Source organism: Phacochoerus africanus, chromosome 2 (genome assembly GCF_016906955.1).
Source record: "Phacochoerus africanus isolate WHEZ1 chromosome 2, ROS_Pafr_v1, whole genome shotgun sequence".
NCBI classification, from domain to species: Eukaryota; Metazoa; Chordata; class Mammalia; order Artiodactyla; family Suidae; genus Phacochoerus; species Phacochoerus africanus.
In genome coordinates, this window is record NC_062545.1 from 46,397 (window position 1) to 63,996 (window position 17,600).

The 17,600-nt window shown below is 41.4% G+C and overlaps 1 protein-coding gene across 1 annotated transcript; it reads left to right on the plus strand.

Annotated features, from left to right (window-relative positions):
• Positions 1 to 811: 811 nt before the first annotated feature.
• On the plus strand, positions 812 to 16,695 carry PSMB1 (proteasome 20S subunit beta 1). The gene is made up of 6 exons (XM_047769674.1): positions 812 to 997; positions 4,090 to 4,197; positions 7,525 to 7,606; positions 10,059 to 10,188; positions 15,341 to 15,447; positions 16,408 to 16,695. The coding sequence occupies exons 1-6, from the start codon at positions 885 to 887 to the stop codon at positions 16,591 to 16,593; spliced, it is 726 nt and encodes a 241-aa protein (XP_047625630.1). The 5' UTR covers positions 812 to 884; the 3' UTR covers positions 16,594 to 16,695.
• Positions 16,696 to 17,600: the final 905 nt, after the last annotated feature.

Below are 17,600 nucleotides of genomic sequence, written 5' to 3' on the forward strand. Positions count from 1 at the left end.
TGCTTGCTTGCCTTTTTTAAATAACATTTTTAAACTGTAAAATATAATAAGACGTACATAAACACATATAGAGATTAAAAGATAGTATTAAATCAAATAAAGAAACCCAGTATTGTCAGCACCAGAACCCTCACCTATACCCAGCCAAACAGGCCCTTCCTACTCACTGTGTACTCCTAAGGTATATAGTAGGCACTCTTTTGCTCAACGTTTTATGACTCATCCATGTTGATGTGCCTTCCCTCTAGCTGGTAGTCTGTTAATTTTTTTTTACGCTGTGTCACATCCCTTTGATGGCTATGGAGAGAAATATTGTATTTATTCAGGTATTGTCCTGGATACAAAACTATCTACAAAACATTCGCGAAAAAAACATCAGTTGTTTTATTCATTCTGCAGTTTGTGGACATTTAGATCATTGCCAGTTCTGGGTCATTAAGAACAAGACTTATCCTTACACATCTTTCCAGCTAGGGTACGTACCTCGGCGTAGAACTGCTGGGTTATAAGGTGTGCTTATTTTCAACCATGTCAAGATATGCCAATCTCTTTTCGAGCTATGGCTGTACCAATTTACATTCCCATAGAGTCTTCGAGTTTCCACTGTTCCATAGTTTTGCCAATTTCTTTGTAAGGTCAGATTTTAAAATTTTTATCCATGATTTCGAATGTTTAGTTAGGAGAGACAATCCTCCCCTCTCCGTCAGCTCTCTTGGAAGAGCAGGCTCAGGCTGAGAAGCGGAAGGGGACGGCTCTGGCTTCCAGGAGCAACGACCGACCGGCGGGAGATAGAGCGGCCGGAGGCAGCGCCACGGAAGCCGGAAGTGGCCCGACTTCCGGTCGGCCGCCATCTCGCCGTGAGACAGCAGGAGCTGAGCGGCGCGATGTTGTCTTCGGTAGCAGCGTACTCTGTCCCCGGCAGAGACTTGGCCATGGATCCTCATTGCGCCGCGGGTCCTTCGCAGCTGCGCTTTTCGCCCTACGCTTTCAATGGAGGGTAAAGCCCAGGGAGCCGACACTTTCTCTTTCGCCCCCCCCTCGCCCCCATGTCGCTAAGCCCGTTGGCGCGGCTGCCAAATCTTGCCCCGCCACGTCCTTCTCCGTGTTTGCTCAATTCGGTCTTTTTCTTCACAGCTTCCCTTTACAGGCTGGAAACTAGGTCTTGAATGTGGACAGCCAGGTGTTTGTCGTCTGCTCTTTGCGGAAGTGAGACAGTAGATAGGAATTGAGATCTGGCCTCTGTTCTGCAAGAGCTTTAAAAATGGATCTTATCTCTCCTTACTGTCTGAGCATGTATCTCGCGCTAAGAGACGAGGGGCGGATTGAGCATCTGAGATTGAAGAGTTATGGTTGATTAACAGTGTCCTTAGGTTTAGTTGTGTCTGTAGCTAGAAGGTCTGATCAAACAACATCATTTTCTGTTATTTTAAATGACAGAAACTGGCCAGACCTAGTTTTATTGGTCAGTGCTTGTTTTTAAGGGTTTGCATAAATTCGGGGGGGGGGGGGGAGTCCTTTAAAGGTATATTCTTGCATATTGCATTCAAGTTGTCTTTCTTTTTTTAATTACCAGATTTTCTTAAATAATACTTTCCCTTGATAGTACACTAAAAGAAGTAGGTTGTGGAAAGACACTATTTAGGATTCCTAACAGTAAAGAGCTGTATATTTAAGTAGTGTTTATAGTTTACCCATCAAACTTTGTATATTAAAACATACACACCCAATTCAAACAAACAGATGGTCTTTTAAGATAACCAGGTTAACAGTTCCTTATGGATTTGAAATTTTAATGCAGATTCTTGGGGTATGTTGCAAAGAAAGTGGAAGGCTGTGATTTTAGCGTTGTTTCTGTCATGGAAGGGCAGTGTAGTCCTTGGGTACCTCTCAACTTTTTTTTTTAAGGGCCACACCCACAGCATATGGAAGTTCCCAGGCTAGAGGTCGAATTGGAGCCATAGCTGATGGCCTGTGCCACTGCAGTGCCAGATTTGAGTGTATCTTCAACCTCCTCTGCAGCTTGCAGCAACGCCAGATCCTTAACTCACTGAGCAGGCCAGGGATCCAGGGATCGAACCCACATCCTCCTGGGTACTTGTTGAGTTCTTAACCCACTGAGTCACAATGGGAACTCCCCCTTACAACTTCTTGAACCCAGAGTTCCTTATCTTCCTTAGCTACTCATAGCTTAAGGGTAGAATCAGAAGAGAAGCATCTTGTAAATTGAAAGCAGTTATCTTCTTCAGTCCTTATGCTGACTGGGTGTTAGATGGTATACGCCTCCGTTTTCAGAATGAACCTGGGCCCTTAGATGCTACATTTCTTTAATATGATGTCACTGATCTGGTGTGAAGTTGAGCCCCAGGACTGGAATCCATAGCTCTGTTGCCATTGAGTTTATGTATGCTTTTATCATTGCACTTTTATTAAATATTTTCTGTGACAATTGATGAAGTTATGACTATTGAACCCATTTCATGAGGCAGTTACAGATTCTGTATAAGACTCATAAGGTATTCAGTACTCATGACACTCTGCTCAGTTTTTAGCATCTGTAATCCTGTTACTGCCCTAAAAGTTAGTTTCTTGTGGTTTTCTGATTATTAACTTACCTTTAATAATGTAGACATAACTCAGTCTATGCTCTTTTTCTTTAGTGTTTATTGCTGTTGGCTCTTGGGCAGCCTTTGCTTCTACAATATAAGACTTAGTGCTATGTGTTTTTCTATTCTGACTAAATGTGGTTAAATGCCAAGTGATTAGGCTCCACATTTGTCACTGAGTACTCTCACATGTCTCATTAAGAGAGGATATTCCCAAATTGGTTCTTTCAATTCTACCTTTTATCAGCCCCTCCATTCTGGCTTGTTTTTGGTTGGTTGGTTGGTTGGAGGTTTTTTGGTTTGTTTTTGTTTGTTTGTTTTTACCAAACCCACAGCATGTGGAAGTTCTGGGGCCCGGGTTTGAACCCCAGCCACTGCAGTGACTGACAGCACTGAATCCTTAACCCACTGAGCTACCAGGGAACTCCTTGATTCTGCTTTCTTAAATAAAACATTTCCATCTGGATTTTCTGCTCTCACCATAACTCAATATATTAAAACAGGGAGTTCTCATCGTGGTGCAGTGGGTTAAGTCCCCAGCTGCGGGGGCTCAGGTAGTTGCAGAGGTGTAGGTTCAGTTCCTGGCCCTGGCCTGGAACAGTGGGTTAAGGGATCTGGTGTTGCCACAGTGCACCTTTGGCTCAGATTCTGTTCCTGGCCCAGAAACTTCCATACACTGCAGGCGTGACCATTTAAAAAAAAAAAGAAAAAAGAGGAGTTCCCATGTTGGCTCAGGGGAAACGGACCCAACTAGTATCCAAGAGGATGCGGGTTTGATCCCTGGCCCTGAGCAGTGAGTTAAGGATCCAGCATTGCCACAAGCTGTGATGTAGGTCAGAGACATGGCTTGAATCCTTCCTTGCTGTGGCTGTGGTGTAGGCCTGCAGCTCCAGCTCCGATTTGACCCCGAGCTTGGAAGCCTCCATGTGCTGCGGGTATAGCCCTAAAAAGAAAGAAAAAAAAAGGAGAGAGAGATTAAAACAAAAAGCAAGCTATTCCTCTCAATAACTTCTCCTTTGCGCTCCTTATAATTACGTCATCATGCTGCTCTTTCAGCTTCTAACACATTTTGTTAGTTGCAAAATCTTGTACAACTTGTGTGTTTATGTTTTTGAATCTACCTGTTTCTTCCTGTTTGCATTGCCGCCTTCTTATTGCATAGTCCGATTGAGTTCCCATTTTATTTCCACCTATAGTGTTATTGTCACGGTAGTCATCTTAAAACTCCACTTTGCAAATGGATCTTTCCTCTTTCTTGCTCACATTACCTTTATGGGTCCTCACCAAAATTCCAAAATCTTTCCCAGGTGACTATGGCCAGGGGTCCTTTCCCCTGATCTCTCTTCCATCTGAATCCTACATTTGGCTTTTTACATGTAATGGATTTTATCCCAATATATGCTGTGGAGCATTTTCATGTTGGGGAAAGTGTTATTACCACCACCCAAAAGAATTCATTAATTTTTTGTCTTCCTTTTCCCCTCAGAACTGTATTGGCAATTGCTGGAGAAGATTTTTCGATTGTTGCTTCTGACACCCGATTGAGTGAAGGGTTTTCAATTCACACACGGGACAGCCCCAAATGTTACAAATTGTAAGTAAATACTTCTGAGGATATGTTCTCAGCACCTTGTGATGATTTGACGCTGCAAGAAATTCAACTCCTAAACCATTTGTTTCACGAGTTTTTAGATTGCCTGCTTGGAACTTAGCTTGCATTTTTCTTAGAAAATATTAACTTAGGGAGTTCCCATCATGGCTCAGTGGTTAACGAACCCGACTAGTGTTCATGAGGATGCAGGTTTGACCCCTGGCCTTGCTGGGTAGGTTAACGATCTGGCGTTGCCATGAGCTGTGGTGTAGGTCCCAGACACAGTTCGGATCCCATGTGGCTGTGGTGTAGGCTGGCATCTACACCTCTAATTTGACCCCTAGCCTGGGAACCTCAGTATGCCACAGGTGTGGACCTAAAAAGACAAAAGAAAAGAAAATACTTAGGAAATTATTTTCTGATAATTCAGTATGTATTCTTCATGATATTTGCATATCTAGGAACTAACAATGCTTTTGGTAACTTAGATATTTTTTACCTCAACATCTTATGAAAAATTTCACATATACAACAAAAGTAAAATAATTTTGTAGTGGACACTCATATACTATCACCTAGATCTTATTAGCATTTTACTACTTTATCATATATCATTTATTATTTATCATTCTGTGCATCCATTAATATGTTAAATTTTTTCTAATATACCCCTTTTAAAAAAAGTAACCCTAAACATTCAATTTAACCATATCCTAAGTAGTTATGGCCATAGCTCACAGTTTTAATGGGCTGGCTATAATTTTTCTAAAACATAAGAAATAAAGTTGTGGGCACTGGGAAAAAAAATGTCTGCATAAATAACCTAAATGCATCTTGCAGGTTAGCAGTGGTTTGTATTTAACATTTTTGGACACATTAATTCCCACAAGAGCCTTTTCAGCCCATTTTTTTAGTAGGAGTGGACTGGTCCTTGGGGCAGGGCCTTCTGCTGTAGAGTGTGGGCTAGCCTGCAGCTCAACCTAAAAAGCAATAAGCTTATCTTCCTCTTCCTAGTTCTTATTCTGTCCACTTCTCTGGGGGTTTTGGGGTTTTGTGGGTTTTTTTGTTTGTTTGTTTGTTTTTGTTTTTGTTTTTTTGGTGTGGTTTATTTATTTATTTATTTTGTCTTTTTAGGGCTGCACCTGAGGCAAATGGAGGTTCCCAGGCTAGTGGTTGAATCAGAGCTATGGCTGGCTGGCCTATGACACAGCCACGGCAACTTGGGATCCGAGCCACATATGCAACCTACACCACAGCTCACAGCAGTGCTGGATCCTTAACCCACTGAATGAGGCCAGGGATCGAACCTTTCCTCATGGATGCTAGTCAGATTCATTTCTGCTGAGCCACGAAGGGAACACCCATCTTTTCTTCTTCTAAAATGTAACTTTTATGATTTGAAAGTAGTAAATGTCATAAATAAATTTTTAAAATACAATTTTATAGAAACCATCTTGGTGCAAGATTTTGCTCGTCTTAGTACTGTAGTGTTTTAGTTTGTGTGCTGCTGAAGTGAATACCCATTCTTTTTTTTTTTTCTTTTTTTTTTCTTTTTGTCTTTTTGCCATTTCTTGGGCCGCTCCCACAGCATATGGAGGTTCCCAGGCTAGGGGTTGAATCGGAGCTGTAGCTGCCAGCCTATGCCAGAGCCACAGCAATGCGGGATCCGAGCCGCATCTGTGACCTATACCACAGCTCACGGCAACGCCGGATCGTTAACCCACTGAGCAAGGGCAGGGACCGAACCCGCAACCTCATGGTTCCTAGTCGGATTCGTTAACCACTGCGCCATAGCGGGAACTCCCCATTCTTTTTTTAATGAGATACTGTAGGTATATATAGAGACAAACAACATCACTGACTGTTCTGTCATCCTCCCTAGGCACTGGAACATGCAGTCCATTGAATTGCCTGCATGCCCTTGATCCCATGCCCTTTGGGGCTGACCTAGAGCCACGCCTGCCTCTTTCCCACCTGTTTGAGACTTACCTTTATTCTTTATTCTCTACATGAAAACTCCTTTTCATTTATGTCCCTGGATATTTGTCAGAAGCATTTTGGGGCTCAGATTTTGTCCTGCCCATTGGTACTGTCAGCCCATCCTGGTAGTAGGGGCAGTGAAGCCTCATGGGAGATTGGAGGTCTAACTCAGTGCAGTGGGGTTAGTTGCAGAGGTGAGTCCAGAAATGCTGGTGATGCCTGTAGAGTTGTCAGTAGCCTCCCCATTTGGACAAGTGCGATTTGTACTTGTCATCCACACACTTCTGGAAGGAAGGGTATCATGTCGCCTCTGCTGAATATTTCTTAGTGGGAATGGTTTAGGTTTTCTAATAGATGTCAAGATTTAGGAATTAATTTTTGAGACATAGATGTACCAAAGTTTAATCACTTCCCCTCTGGTGGGCATTTGGGTTGTGGGAGAGCTATTAAAATAATATGTATACTTACATACAAGCAAATTTAGAGCCTTCCTTTGCAAACTTGCGTGAATATGTTGACTGGATTAATTCCTAGCAGTGGAATTACCGAGTAAGAGTGACACACATTTCAATTTTTCCTAGTTACAGTAAATAGCCCTTCTAAAGCATTAGATCAGTGTATACTCTTTCCTAGTATCAGAGAGTACCCATTTCCCACAACCTCACCAGGCATTGTTAGTCTAATATGTTAAAATCATCTCTTATTTAGATTTGAGTTTCTAAGTGACATAGAGACTCTTTTTACATGTTTGTGGTAACTTGTGTCTCTTTTTATGTGACTTTCATATAATGTGCCCATCTTCTCATTGTGAATGGGTTTGTTTTTTTTTTAATTGAGGCATAATTGACATGAAACATAATAGTTTCAGGTGTACAACGTCCCATATTCGTATGTATTGCAAAATGATCACTAACAATTAGTCTGCTTATAGTATCTACCACCACACATGGTTGTAACATTTTTTTTCCTGTGATGAGAATATTTAAGATCTACTCTCTTAGCAGTTTTCAAACATGCAGTACAGGATTATTAACTGCAGTCACTAGTCTGTGTGTTACATCTCCACGATCCATTTTGTTGTAATGCTTTTCATATTTGTAGCAGTCCTTTGCAGGATAAGGAAATTAAAACTAGGCTTTGGTCATATGTATTACATGTATATTTTGTTAATTTTTTTAAACTGTATTCATCATATTTCATACAAGTTTTGATTTTTTTGTAATCAAATTTTTGAAACTTTTCTGTGTGGACATTAGGTTGTATCATTTTTAAACCAGCTGTCTTCAACCTAAGGTTGTTTTGCTTTACCCTCAAACCAACTCGGTTTCCTAAAATGTTGTTTTTTAACAGAACAGACAAAACAGTCATTGGTTGTAGCGGTTTTCATGGAGACTGTCTTACCCTGACAAAAATTATTGAAGCAAGACTAAAGGTAAATGCTTTTCTGTATGTGTGCACTGTTGAAAGCTAATAACAATTCTTTAGATTCTTTTTGGCATACATCACGACTGTTGCTCAGAATAGCTGGAGAAGAACTAGTTTAGCAGATGAAGAAACCATAACCTATCCTAGAAATGAAATGATACTGCATCGTATTCATTCGTTAATAGCATAATATGAAACGACAGCATCATCAAAGTAGCATAATATAAAACGACAGCAAGTTCCTCTTGTTAAAGTGTATGTACAATATAAAGGATTCTCTACTTTTCTTGAGGTAGATTGGGAAGGGTTTCTTCTGAAGTTACATTTCCCTTAGAAACAGAGCAAATCAATTCTGCGGAGGAGGCAGGCTTTTAGACAGGAGTTTGGTTTGGATTACTGTCAGCTGACGTGCTCTGTCTTTACTGCACTGCCCTCTTGGCATGAACAGGAATGGGAAGAAATAAGCCAGTTGTTTGGACCAGAGGCACAACCCAAGCCGTTATCACCTAACACCTTAACAGGCTTTAGTTGATAGCCAGCTGAGGAAGGGGATTTGATGTGGGGTGGGAGAAGTGAGAGAATGAGACACACTAACCTGTTTTGCGGTTTTTAAAGTGGCTGACGCTGTCTCAGCCTGCACTTGTCTTTTGTGGGAGCTGGGGAGACATGAAGGATGAAGGAATGCTGGCCGGATAAAGCAGGGGCATGTCTGGGTTTTGATTATGGCCTGTGTATGTGAGCAGTGCTTGTTTCTGATAGTTTCAAGGAGAATAAAATGAGTGATTTGAACTGTATTGAAGCGGATTTTGTTTGTATTACTAGCCTTAAGGAACTGCACTCTTCTTTAGTAAGTTGGTAATAGTAGGTGGGGGTAGCTGTTTCTTAAACAACTACAGCCTAGTGAAATTTTTTAAATTGCTATTGATGCAGTACCGATATTATATGCTCTTAGTTTTCTTATTTAGTTTTGTAGGATATATGTCATAATTTTTAGTTTAGTAGTTGGAAAGTCCAGCTGGTACGTGGAAAGGTTGATCATGTTCTGTTTTGCCTATTTGTGCATAACCTTAAGATTGTACTGTTGGGGTACGTAGGAGTTTGTTTAACTGACGCTTGTTTTTTGAATGCATAGAAACGATTTTGTTTCGTATTTATCAGATGTTAACATTTACTTGCACTCTTCAGTGGCTTACGTTTATTGACATATTTACGTGACTTCTAGTGCATATTTTGTAAATGGAATTTAGAAGACAAAAATAAACGTGACGTGGGAGTTGGCCTAGTGGCTAAGGACTTAGCATTGTTACTGCTGTGGTTTGGGTTATTGCTCCTTGGCCTGGGAACTTCCACATACCTTGGAGAGTGGTATTTTGTTAATAAAATAAAAAAAGTAACAGTGAGCTCAGTTCAGTGCATAATCCTTGAAATTTCTCTTTCATTACTGTATGATGGTGAGCTGAATAACTGTTGCTGCTTGGTTTTGAAATGAAATGAAATCAGTAATTTTTTTATAACCTTGGAAAAAATGTTTCCATACACTGATTTATCTAAGGTGCTCATTTCTCACTTTTTTTCGGTACTTTGTCATTGTTCGATTTTATTGTACTTCTTAGGTTTCTCTTTAGAGAGACTTGCTATGTGGCTGACAAAGACATTGGTGAACTTAAATGTGTTTTATTGGATAATTCATGATCCCCAAGGATGTAGGAAATCTAGGATTGGAAATCGCTATGTAAGATACTATTTTGGACACTTCTGTTCTCCTGTGTAGATGTTTTAAGGAGTGAGACCACCGCCCTGTCCTAGATTCATGCTAGGGTGCCAGAAGAGTGCTGCCCTCATATGCTCTGTTCTCACACTTCTCTACAGCAAAGAGAGGAACTTATATCTGAGTCCAATCAGGAGTTAGCATGGTAAATATTTTTAGCTTTATGGGCCATTTGGTTTGTGACAACTATTCACCTCTGCCCTTGTAGCACAAAAGCAGACAGAGACAGTGTGTAATGAATGAACAATATTGTGTTCCAATAAAGCTATGGAAACAAGGGTGGGCTGGATTTAGCCCATGGGTTACACTTTGGGGACCACTGTCTCTTTGCTGAGTGGAGCGCTGGGTTTGGAACATCGTCTCCGTGTCACCTCACACGCCCTGCTTGTGTGTATTTGCTCTTCAGTTAGCAGTGCCTGAGAGAGGGATGGCGTAGAGAACAGCCTTTAAACCAGAGAGTTCAGGGCAAACTTAGCGTTCTTTCCCATGGGAATGTTTGTAGCCCCCCAAATGATAGGACAGAATGAACTGTTATTTCATCGTAGTATTGTGTCGTTTGATCATAAACAAAACATGCATCCTTTCCCATTTCACCAAAATTGGCTTTCATTCTTCTCAATTTATTACTCATTGTTTTAGTCTTTAATATATTCTTCTTCTGCATACCTGTCGTTCCCACTGATAATTGCAGATGTATAAGCATTCCAATAATAAGGCCATGACTACGGGGGCAATTGCAGCAATGCTGTCCACAATCCTCTACTCCAGGCGCTTCTTTCCCTACTACGTGTACAACATCATCGGGGGACTCGATGAGGAAGGTAGGACATTTGCTTTTTGGAAGATGAAAGGGGTGGCATTTCTTAGATGTGTGTGTGTTTCCATCCAGAGTTGAGAAGAATCCGACACTGTCTTGCCCCAGCAAGTTCGTTTATTCATACTTAAAACTGTGAAGAAACTGGAGCTAAAAGAGAAGTGGTTATCCAAAGACACACAGCAAGTGGAGTATTAAGCTCTAGTAGTGAATGTTGGGCAGTCAGTTGTTTTAGTGTTTTCTCAAGATCTTACATGAGTCTAGTAGTAGATAATTAGCATTTTAATTCTACAGAAAAAATCCTGACTTGGAAAAGTTTGACCTAAGTATAATTCTAAGTAAAGACTATTAACAAACATATTTGACTTCAGATGGTTTTTTTTGAAAGTAATGTGTTAGAAGAGATATATTTCCACCAGTGTTTTCAAATGATTTTTTTAAAAACTTGTTTGACTCGCTGTCGGAGTCAGACCCAGCAGGACAGGGAGTGAGCATCTTCACTTGACGTTTCTACCCTGGTTCTGATCCACTGCTGTGCTACTCAGGCCAGCAGTGCTTTTCACCAGGTCTGACACTTTTTAGTTGTTTCCCAAACCAAACACCATCTCCCAGGATGGATCTGTGCACCATTTAGAGTGGTCCGTTGTACAAAAAGTTACAGAAATGTCTAAGTGAGGACAACAGCTTTGATATAAGTCTGTCTTTCTGAGAGGGAGGATTTCTGGTTCTTTTCAACTCCTTCTCCCTCTAGTTCTTACTCGCGTCCATTTTTGTTCCACCGGTATTTGTCTTTGCTGTTGTCTCTCTACCCCTGTATGCGACCTATGGGAGCAGTCTAATCATTTTATCTACCATGGTTTATATGTAGGCAAATTAGATTGACCCAGTTTTTTTAGGCTTTCAGACTTACTTGAAAAATAAGAGAAAATTAAAGCATTGAATGATAAATAGAAATTAATTATCCTTACCTGGGTAATTAAATTCTAGCCACAGGTTCACTTGCCTGACCCAGCATGCTGGACATTTCTGGTGCTTTTCTTAACTTCCATTATGTCTGACTTGAATGTCAGGTTAATTAGTTCAGATTTTAGTAACATTAATAATAGCTGCCATTGAATTTCAGCAGGCCAGACAGTGTCCTTTGAGTTTTTCTGAGGGTCAGACTGATTTGGTTGGCAATCTCACATACTGAGTGGCTATGGTCTGGGTTTGGATCCGATTGATTTCAGAGCTCTGTGTAATGACACTGCTTGTTTTGGTGGTATTTTCAGGTGTTTTTAACTATCTTTTCTGATCTTGTCTGGTTTGCTTTGATTGTTCTTTAAATTTGTATTTCTTATGTATGTGATAGAGTGGTCCTCCTTCTTCATTTTCTGTTCCCCGAGACAGTCTTCAGCTCTTTCACCTGTGCTCTTTCTTGGTTTATTTCCCAAGAAATTTCTGAAAAAAAGAATCTGGAGACCTTTTTGAGACTTTGCTTTTAGCATCTTTTCCTTGTCCTGGTGTTCTGAGAGGCTACAGGGAGGCTCCTCATCCAGTCTTTCCTCGTTTTCTTTTTCTTCTCCACCTTCTTGCCCTGCATCCTCCTCGCCTGACCCCACCACCTCCACTACCGCCTGGCTTATCATCCCATCATTGCTAATTTTTTCTCTGAATATTGTCTATCTATTTGGGGTTTTTTGTTGTTGTCGTTCTGCTCTGAAAGTTTCCTTGACTTCAGTACCATATTCTTTACTAAATTCTATTTCTGCCATTATTAATTTCCAAGAACTTTTACTTATTTTCTAGTTTCCTTATTTGTTTTAAGTGTCCTGTTATCGTTAGATTTTTTTTTAATTTATTTTATGATTTTTTTTGTCTTTTTGTCTTTTTAGGGCTGCTCCTGAGGCATATGGAGGCTCCCAGGCTGGGGGTCTAATCGGAGCTGTTGCTGCTGGCCTACCCCACAGCCACAGCAATGCCAGATCTGAGCCACTTCTGCGACCTACACCACAGCTCACGTCAACACCGGATCCTTGACCCGCTGAGCGAGGCCAGGGATCAAACCCGCAACCTCATGGTTCCTAGTCGGATTCATTTCTGCTTTGCCAGGATGGGAACTCCTAGATTTTTTTTTTTTTGTATATACTTGGAAGTTTTCTTGTGTTCTCTGCATTTTATCAGATTGCTTTTTTAATTTTGTTTGTTGATTTTTGGCTGCTGTCTTCTACGTTGGAGGCTTCCTTTAAATTTCCTTTGAATTTTGGCTGTTTGTATTGACGAGTGGTACATCATAAAGGTCTACATTGGAGTGGCATATCACCTTTCCATTTAACACTTGTTTTTGTACCTGCCTCGTGCCTCCCAGGTCCCGAGCCTCTGCTGATGTCTTAAGATTTTGTTTCCTGTCTTTTGTGTTTGTGGAGGTGAGGCTGTGCTCCTTATGGAGACCTTCAGGAGAGTGGGGTCAACAGCTGACCTTCAGGACAGTGGGATCAACAACTGACCTTCAGCACACAGTCAACAGCTGCACCTTAGTTTGCCCACCATTCTTCTGAGGGTCATTTAGGTTGTTTCTGGTTGCCTTAATATGAACGAGATGATGAGCTTCCTTGTACATACAGTTGTGTATACTTCTCCAACCATGATTATCTCCCTGGGAAAAATTCCTAGAAGTTGAGTTTCTGGGTCAGAGAATATCTCTCTTCTGCTCTTTTTGCATTCTGATGACACCACGGGCTTGCCCTTCAGAAAGAGTCCTCCCACACTCTACCAGCAGAGATATGATTACCTTTTTTTTTCTTTTTCCCTAATCCTAACCAGTATCAGAATTCTAACACAATTTTAAAAGTCTTGCCCAGTAAATACTTTGTTGTTTTAACTTATATGTATTTTTTGTTTATTGAAGTTTGATGTTTCCATGTTTATTGTCTTTTTCATTTCTTCTTTGGAGACTCAGGTATTAATCTTTGGTTGTTCCTTCATTTGCAAGTTAGTCTTTTTCTTCCTGACTTATAGGAATAACTGTGTCAGTCCTTTGCAATATAGGTAGTAGATGTCTCCCAAGAGTATTCTTGGTCTTGTCTGCACAAAACTTCCTGAGTTTCATGCAAATCTGTCAACCTTTTCTTTATGGTATTGAGTGTCTTACTTTGTAAGAAAGTCCTCCCTGATCTAGTGCCTCCCTGTGTATTTTTCCTCGGACTTGTTTGGTGTTATTTTATTTTTCACTTTGAACTTACTGTACTTTTTAAGACTTATTCTGAAGAGGAAAATTACTGTCTACAGTCAAGATTCATGCCTTCTGCTCTCGTGTTACTAATGTCTCTTGCTTTTTCTAAGTTGTGGTCTTGGGCATATCCCACTCTTTGGTTTTCCTCAGAGCTGTCTTGTGTGGTTTTTCTGTGATTGGTTTTACTCTCGGTTAAATCTTTGGGGCCTCGTTTACTTGTAGCCTGTTGGCCTCATGAGACACAATCCTGTTCTTTTGGCTCAATACTTCATGTCTCTTTCTTTGCGTGTTGAACTTAGTGAACTTGCCCACTGTGTTCTTGTTTCTCGTTCCAAGGTTGCTTCCAGCAAAGACACTTGTCCAGGCTCTCTCAGATGATGCTTTCTCAGCTGGGTCATGTGCATAATTCTACAGTGGGAAAAATACACACAGCTAACAATGGCAGGCATCCATGGTAATAAGAAAATTGTCCTTATAGATGGTCTTTATCTCACATCTTCCAGAGTAACTACTATAGTGTGTCCATTCTGATATAATATGTCTTAAAAATCACTTAAAAGTCAGACCTTATGAATGATGTCTGATTTCTCACAGCGGAAATGAATCCGACTAGTATCCACAAAGATGCAGGTTCAATCCCTGGCCTGGTTCAGTGGGTTGGGGATCCGGCATTGCCGTGAGCTGTGGTGTAGTCCGGCAGCTGCAGCTCCAATTCCACCCCTAGCCTGGGAACATCCATGTGCCGTGGATGCAGTAAAAAAAAAAAAAAAAAAACAGTAACACGTGTTCCATGTAATAAACTCAATACCAAAGAACACAAAGTGATTCCCTTCTTTTCTTGCCTCCAGTCCCACGAAGATAAATAACTATAGTTTGTTTATTAATCTTTCCATACTTTTTTGTGTGTTTATATGCGTGTACGATTTATGACTTTAAATGAAAATAGGACCGTGCCACACATCGCAGAGCCCCCTATTTTACACTGTTACACGCATATGTCCCCTGTCCCATCTTCCTCTTCCTCTGCTGTACATTGCTATATGGACTTGAGGTTGCTTGCAAGTTTCTGCTCTTTTAAGAGATACAGAAATGATTTTGTACATAATTGCTTTGTGTATTTATGTAAGCATTCCTGTAGGTGAATCTTAATTCTGTAGGTGAATCATTACTGGGTCATAGGGTATGGACTTTTACATTTTGATAGATTCTGCCTCCAGATTGTTTATCAGAAAGTGGCAGGACAACTTATGCTTGCTTCAGGAGAGCCTGCGAGCCCGTTTATCTACCCACTGATAGTTATATGTAGCTGTCTGATTAAGAATGAGTAGACTCACATTCTCTTTTTCTTACCCCCAAAATACAGTGACTCTTCATTCTGGCAATACAGAGCAACTGTTAAATTTTAGGCAAAACTAACCTTTTGCATGTGACATTTGTGGTTTTCTAAAGTTTCTCCTTAATTGACTTTTTTATGGTGCTTATGCTAGAGTGTGCTTAATACTAGTTTAAAAACAAACGGTAAGTTTTTCGTACGTCGGATCATGGTAGCACTAGGAAAATCTGAAACTCATGTCTATACTAGAACTGCACCAGTAAGTTTTTTAGGAATGTTGTGAGGAGTTTGATGCAGAACTTATCAGAGGAGGTGACAGTTAACCAGTGCACCTGTGAGACCACATATGTACTGGGAACCACAGGGTGGTAATAGGTGATGTGAGCTTGAAGAGAACATGAAGGTCCTGGTGGCAAATGCCATAATGGAGAGAAGCATGGGCAGGCAGGCCTCTGCTTGCACACTGAGGGGAGGGGAAGGGTAGACTGCACTGCTTCTGAAATTTTAGCCAAGTCAATGGTCTCTTTTGTATCACACTTTGACTATATTTATTTTTACCATGATTTGGGATTGTGATCAGGATGCATCCTTACAGAAACTGTTTTCTTCTTTAAGGGAAGGGAGCCGTGTACAGCTTTGACCCTGTGGGGTCCTACCAGAGAGATTCCTTCAAGGCTGGAGGCTCAGCCAGTGCCATGCTGCAGCCCCTGCTTGACAACCAGGTAATGAGAATGCATCCATGGGGGAGGAACTCAAGGTGCTATCCTCTGCATTCTCCCCATTAGCTTTGAGAAGCAGAGAAATCACGGCTTTCTTGTAAATCAGCATTGAGCGTGCTTGGCTGATTGCCCCCATCCACACCTTGCGTTTCTGTTCTACTGGTTCTCCTGCAGCCACTCACTCCCATGGCTCCCACTTCTTATTCTTCCAGGTTGCTCCTCTCTGCAATGACTGGTCCATTTTTTCACTTCTCCTCTTGCACTTTTAACTTGCAGATCATGAAAACACATTTCTCCTCCAGTCTCACCACTTCTGTGCCACCTAAGTTTGTATTCTAATTTGCAAGTACATTTCCATTACTGCTGGTTGCGTTCAGACCTGCATGCATCTTGCCGGGGTCATTGTGTTGATTTCCTAACATCTTTTTTGCCTTCAGGCTTACTTCCCTAAGTCATCCTCCCAGCTTCTCTAAAAGATGTTAGAGGAAGCTACTTCTGCATATTGCTTATCTGCCCTGTCTCTAGTCACTCCATATTCCACTCGGATCCTCGAAATGCTGTGCCTGCCCACAGCCTCTGTCTGGAATGTTAGTCCATCCTTTAACTCTAGTTTATCCTTTAGCCCTCAACGCAGGTGTATTTTCTGCCAGAGCCTTCCTTTTCTTCTCCCAGATTTGGTTATGACAGCTTAAGGCTCTCCTAGCTCTATTTTCTTCCTAGTTACAGCACATTCTGTAACAGTACTCTACTTACATATGTCTGCCTCCGTACGGTGTGCCTCTCAGGAGCAGGGGCTTTGTCTCAGTGGATATTTGTCAGGTGGGTGTAATTCGGCCAAGTCTGGAAGCATTTCAGTTGAGGGACATTTTTAAGTGTGTGTGATGTTTATTTTGAATCCTGGGGGAGTCTGGGCCTTCTTTGTACAGTCACATGACCCTTCATCCAAGTTTCTTATCCCACCAGGTTGGTTTTAAGAACATGCAAAATGTGGAGCATGTCCCATTGTCCTTGGACAGAGCCATGCGGCTCGTGAAAGATGTCTTCATTTCTGCTGCTGAGAGGGACGTGTACACTGGGGACGCACTTAGGATCTGCATCGTGACCAAGGAGGGTGTCCGGGAGGAGACCGTTCCTCTGCGGAAGGACTGATGTCTGTGCTGTTATCATTGGTCAGTTACAAACTGGTTAATTTTGTGTCTAGAGACTATTGGACTGATTTGTTTTATTAAAAAATAAAACCCCAAGCACTCATTTTGTTATAACTTGTCTTCTTCCAAGAGAGAACTGGGAGGTAGAATCTCTTTTTCCTTTCATTTTCTTCATTTTTCTATCATCCATATCGGTTTTTTTTTTTTTTTTTTTTTTGTATTTTCAGGGCTGCAGCCTCAGCATACAGAAGTTCCCAGGCTAGGGGTCAAATCAGAGCTGCAGCTGCAGGCCTACACCACAGCCATAGCAACATTAGATCTGAACCACATCTGTGACCTACACCACAGCTCACAGCAATGCCAGATCTTCTAACCCACTGAACGAGGCCAGGATCAAACCCACATCCTCATGGGTACTAGTCAGGTTTGTTACCACTGAGCCACAACAGGAACTCCTCAGAGCTGTTTTTGTTTTTGTTTTTGTTTTGTCTTTTTGCTATTTCTTTGGGCCACTCCTGCGGCATATGGAGGTTCCCAGGCTAGGGGTCGAATCGGAGCTGCAGCCACTGGCCTACGCCAGAGCCACAGCAACGCGGGATCCGAGCCGCGTCTGCAGCCTACACCATAGCTCATGGCAACGCCGGATCGTTAACCCACTGAGCAAGGGCAGGGACCGAACCCGCAACCTCATGGTTCCTAGTCGGATTCGTTAACCACTGCGCCACGACGGGAACTCCTCCTGTTTTTGTATTTTAAGGATAACGAATCTTTTAGCTTACATTAGGGAGCAGGAAATTTAATTGGGAAGTTGACTTTTTTGATCAGCTTATCATCTTATGATAATTGGTCCATCTTATAAGGAGAGTATTTGGAATTTCTGTAGTCCACCCAACTTACCTTTAAACCGTCCCAGTTTTGTTAAGACATTAATGGATTTAAATAGGATGATGTGTTAAAATTTATCATTTCTGGGATTGTTAAGCAGTCTTAAATAGCTATTTTGGAGGA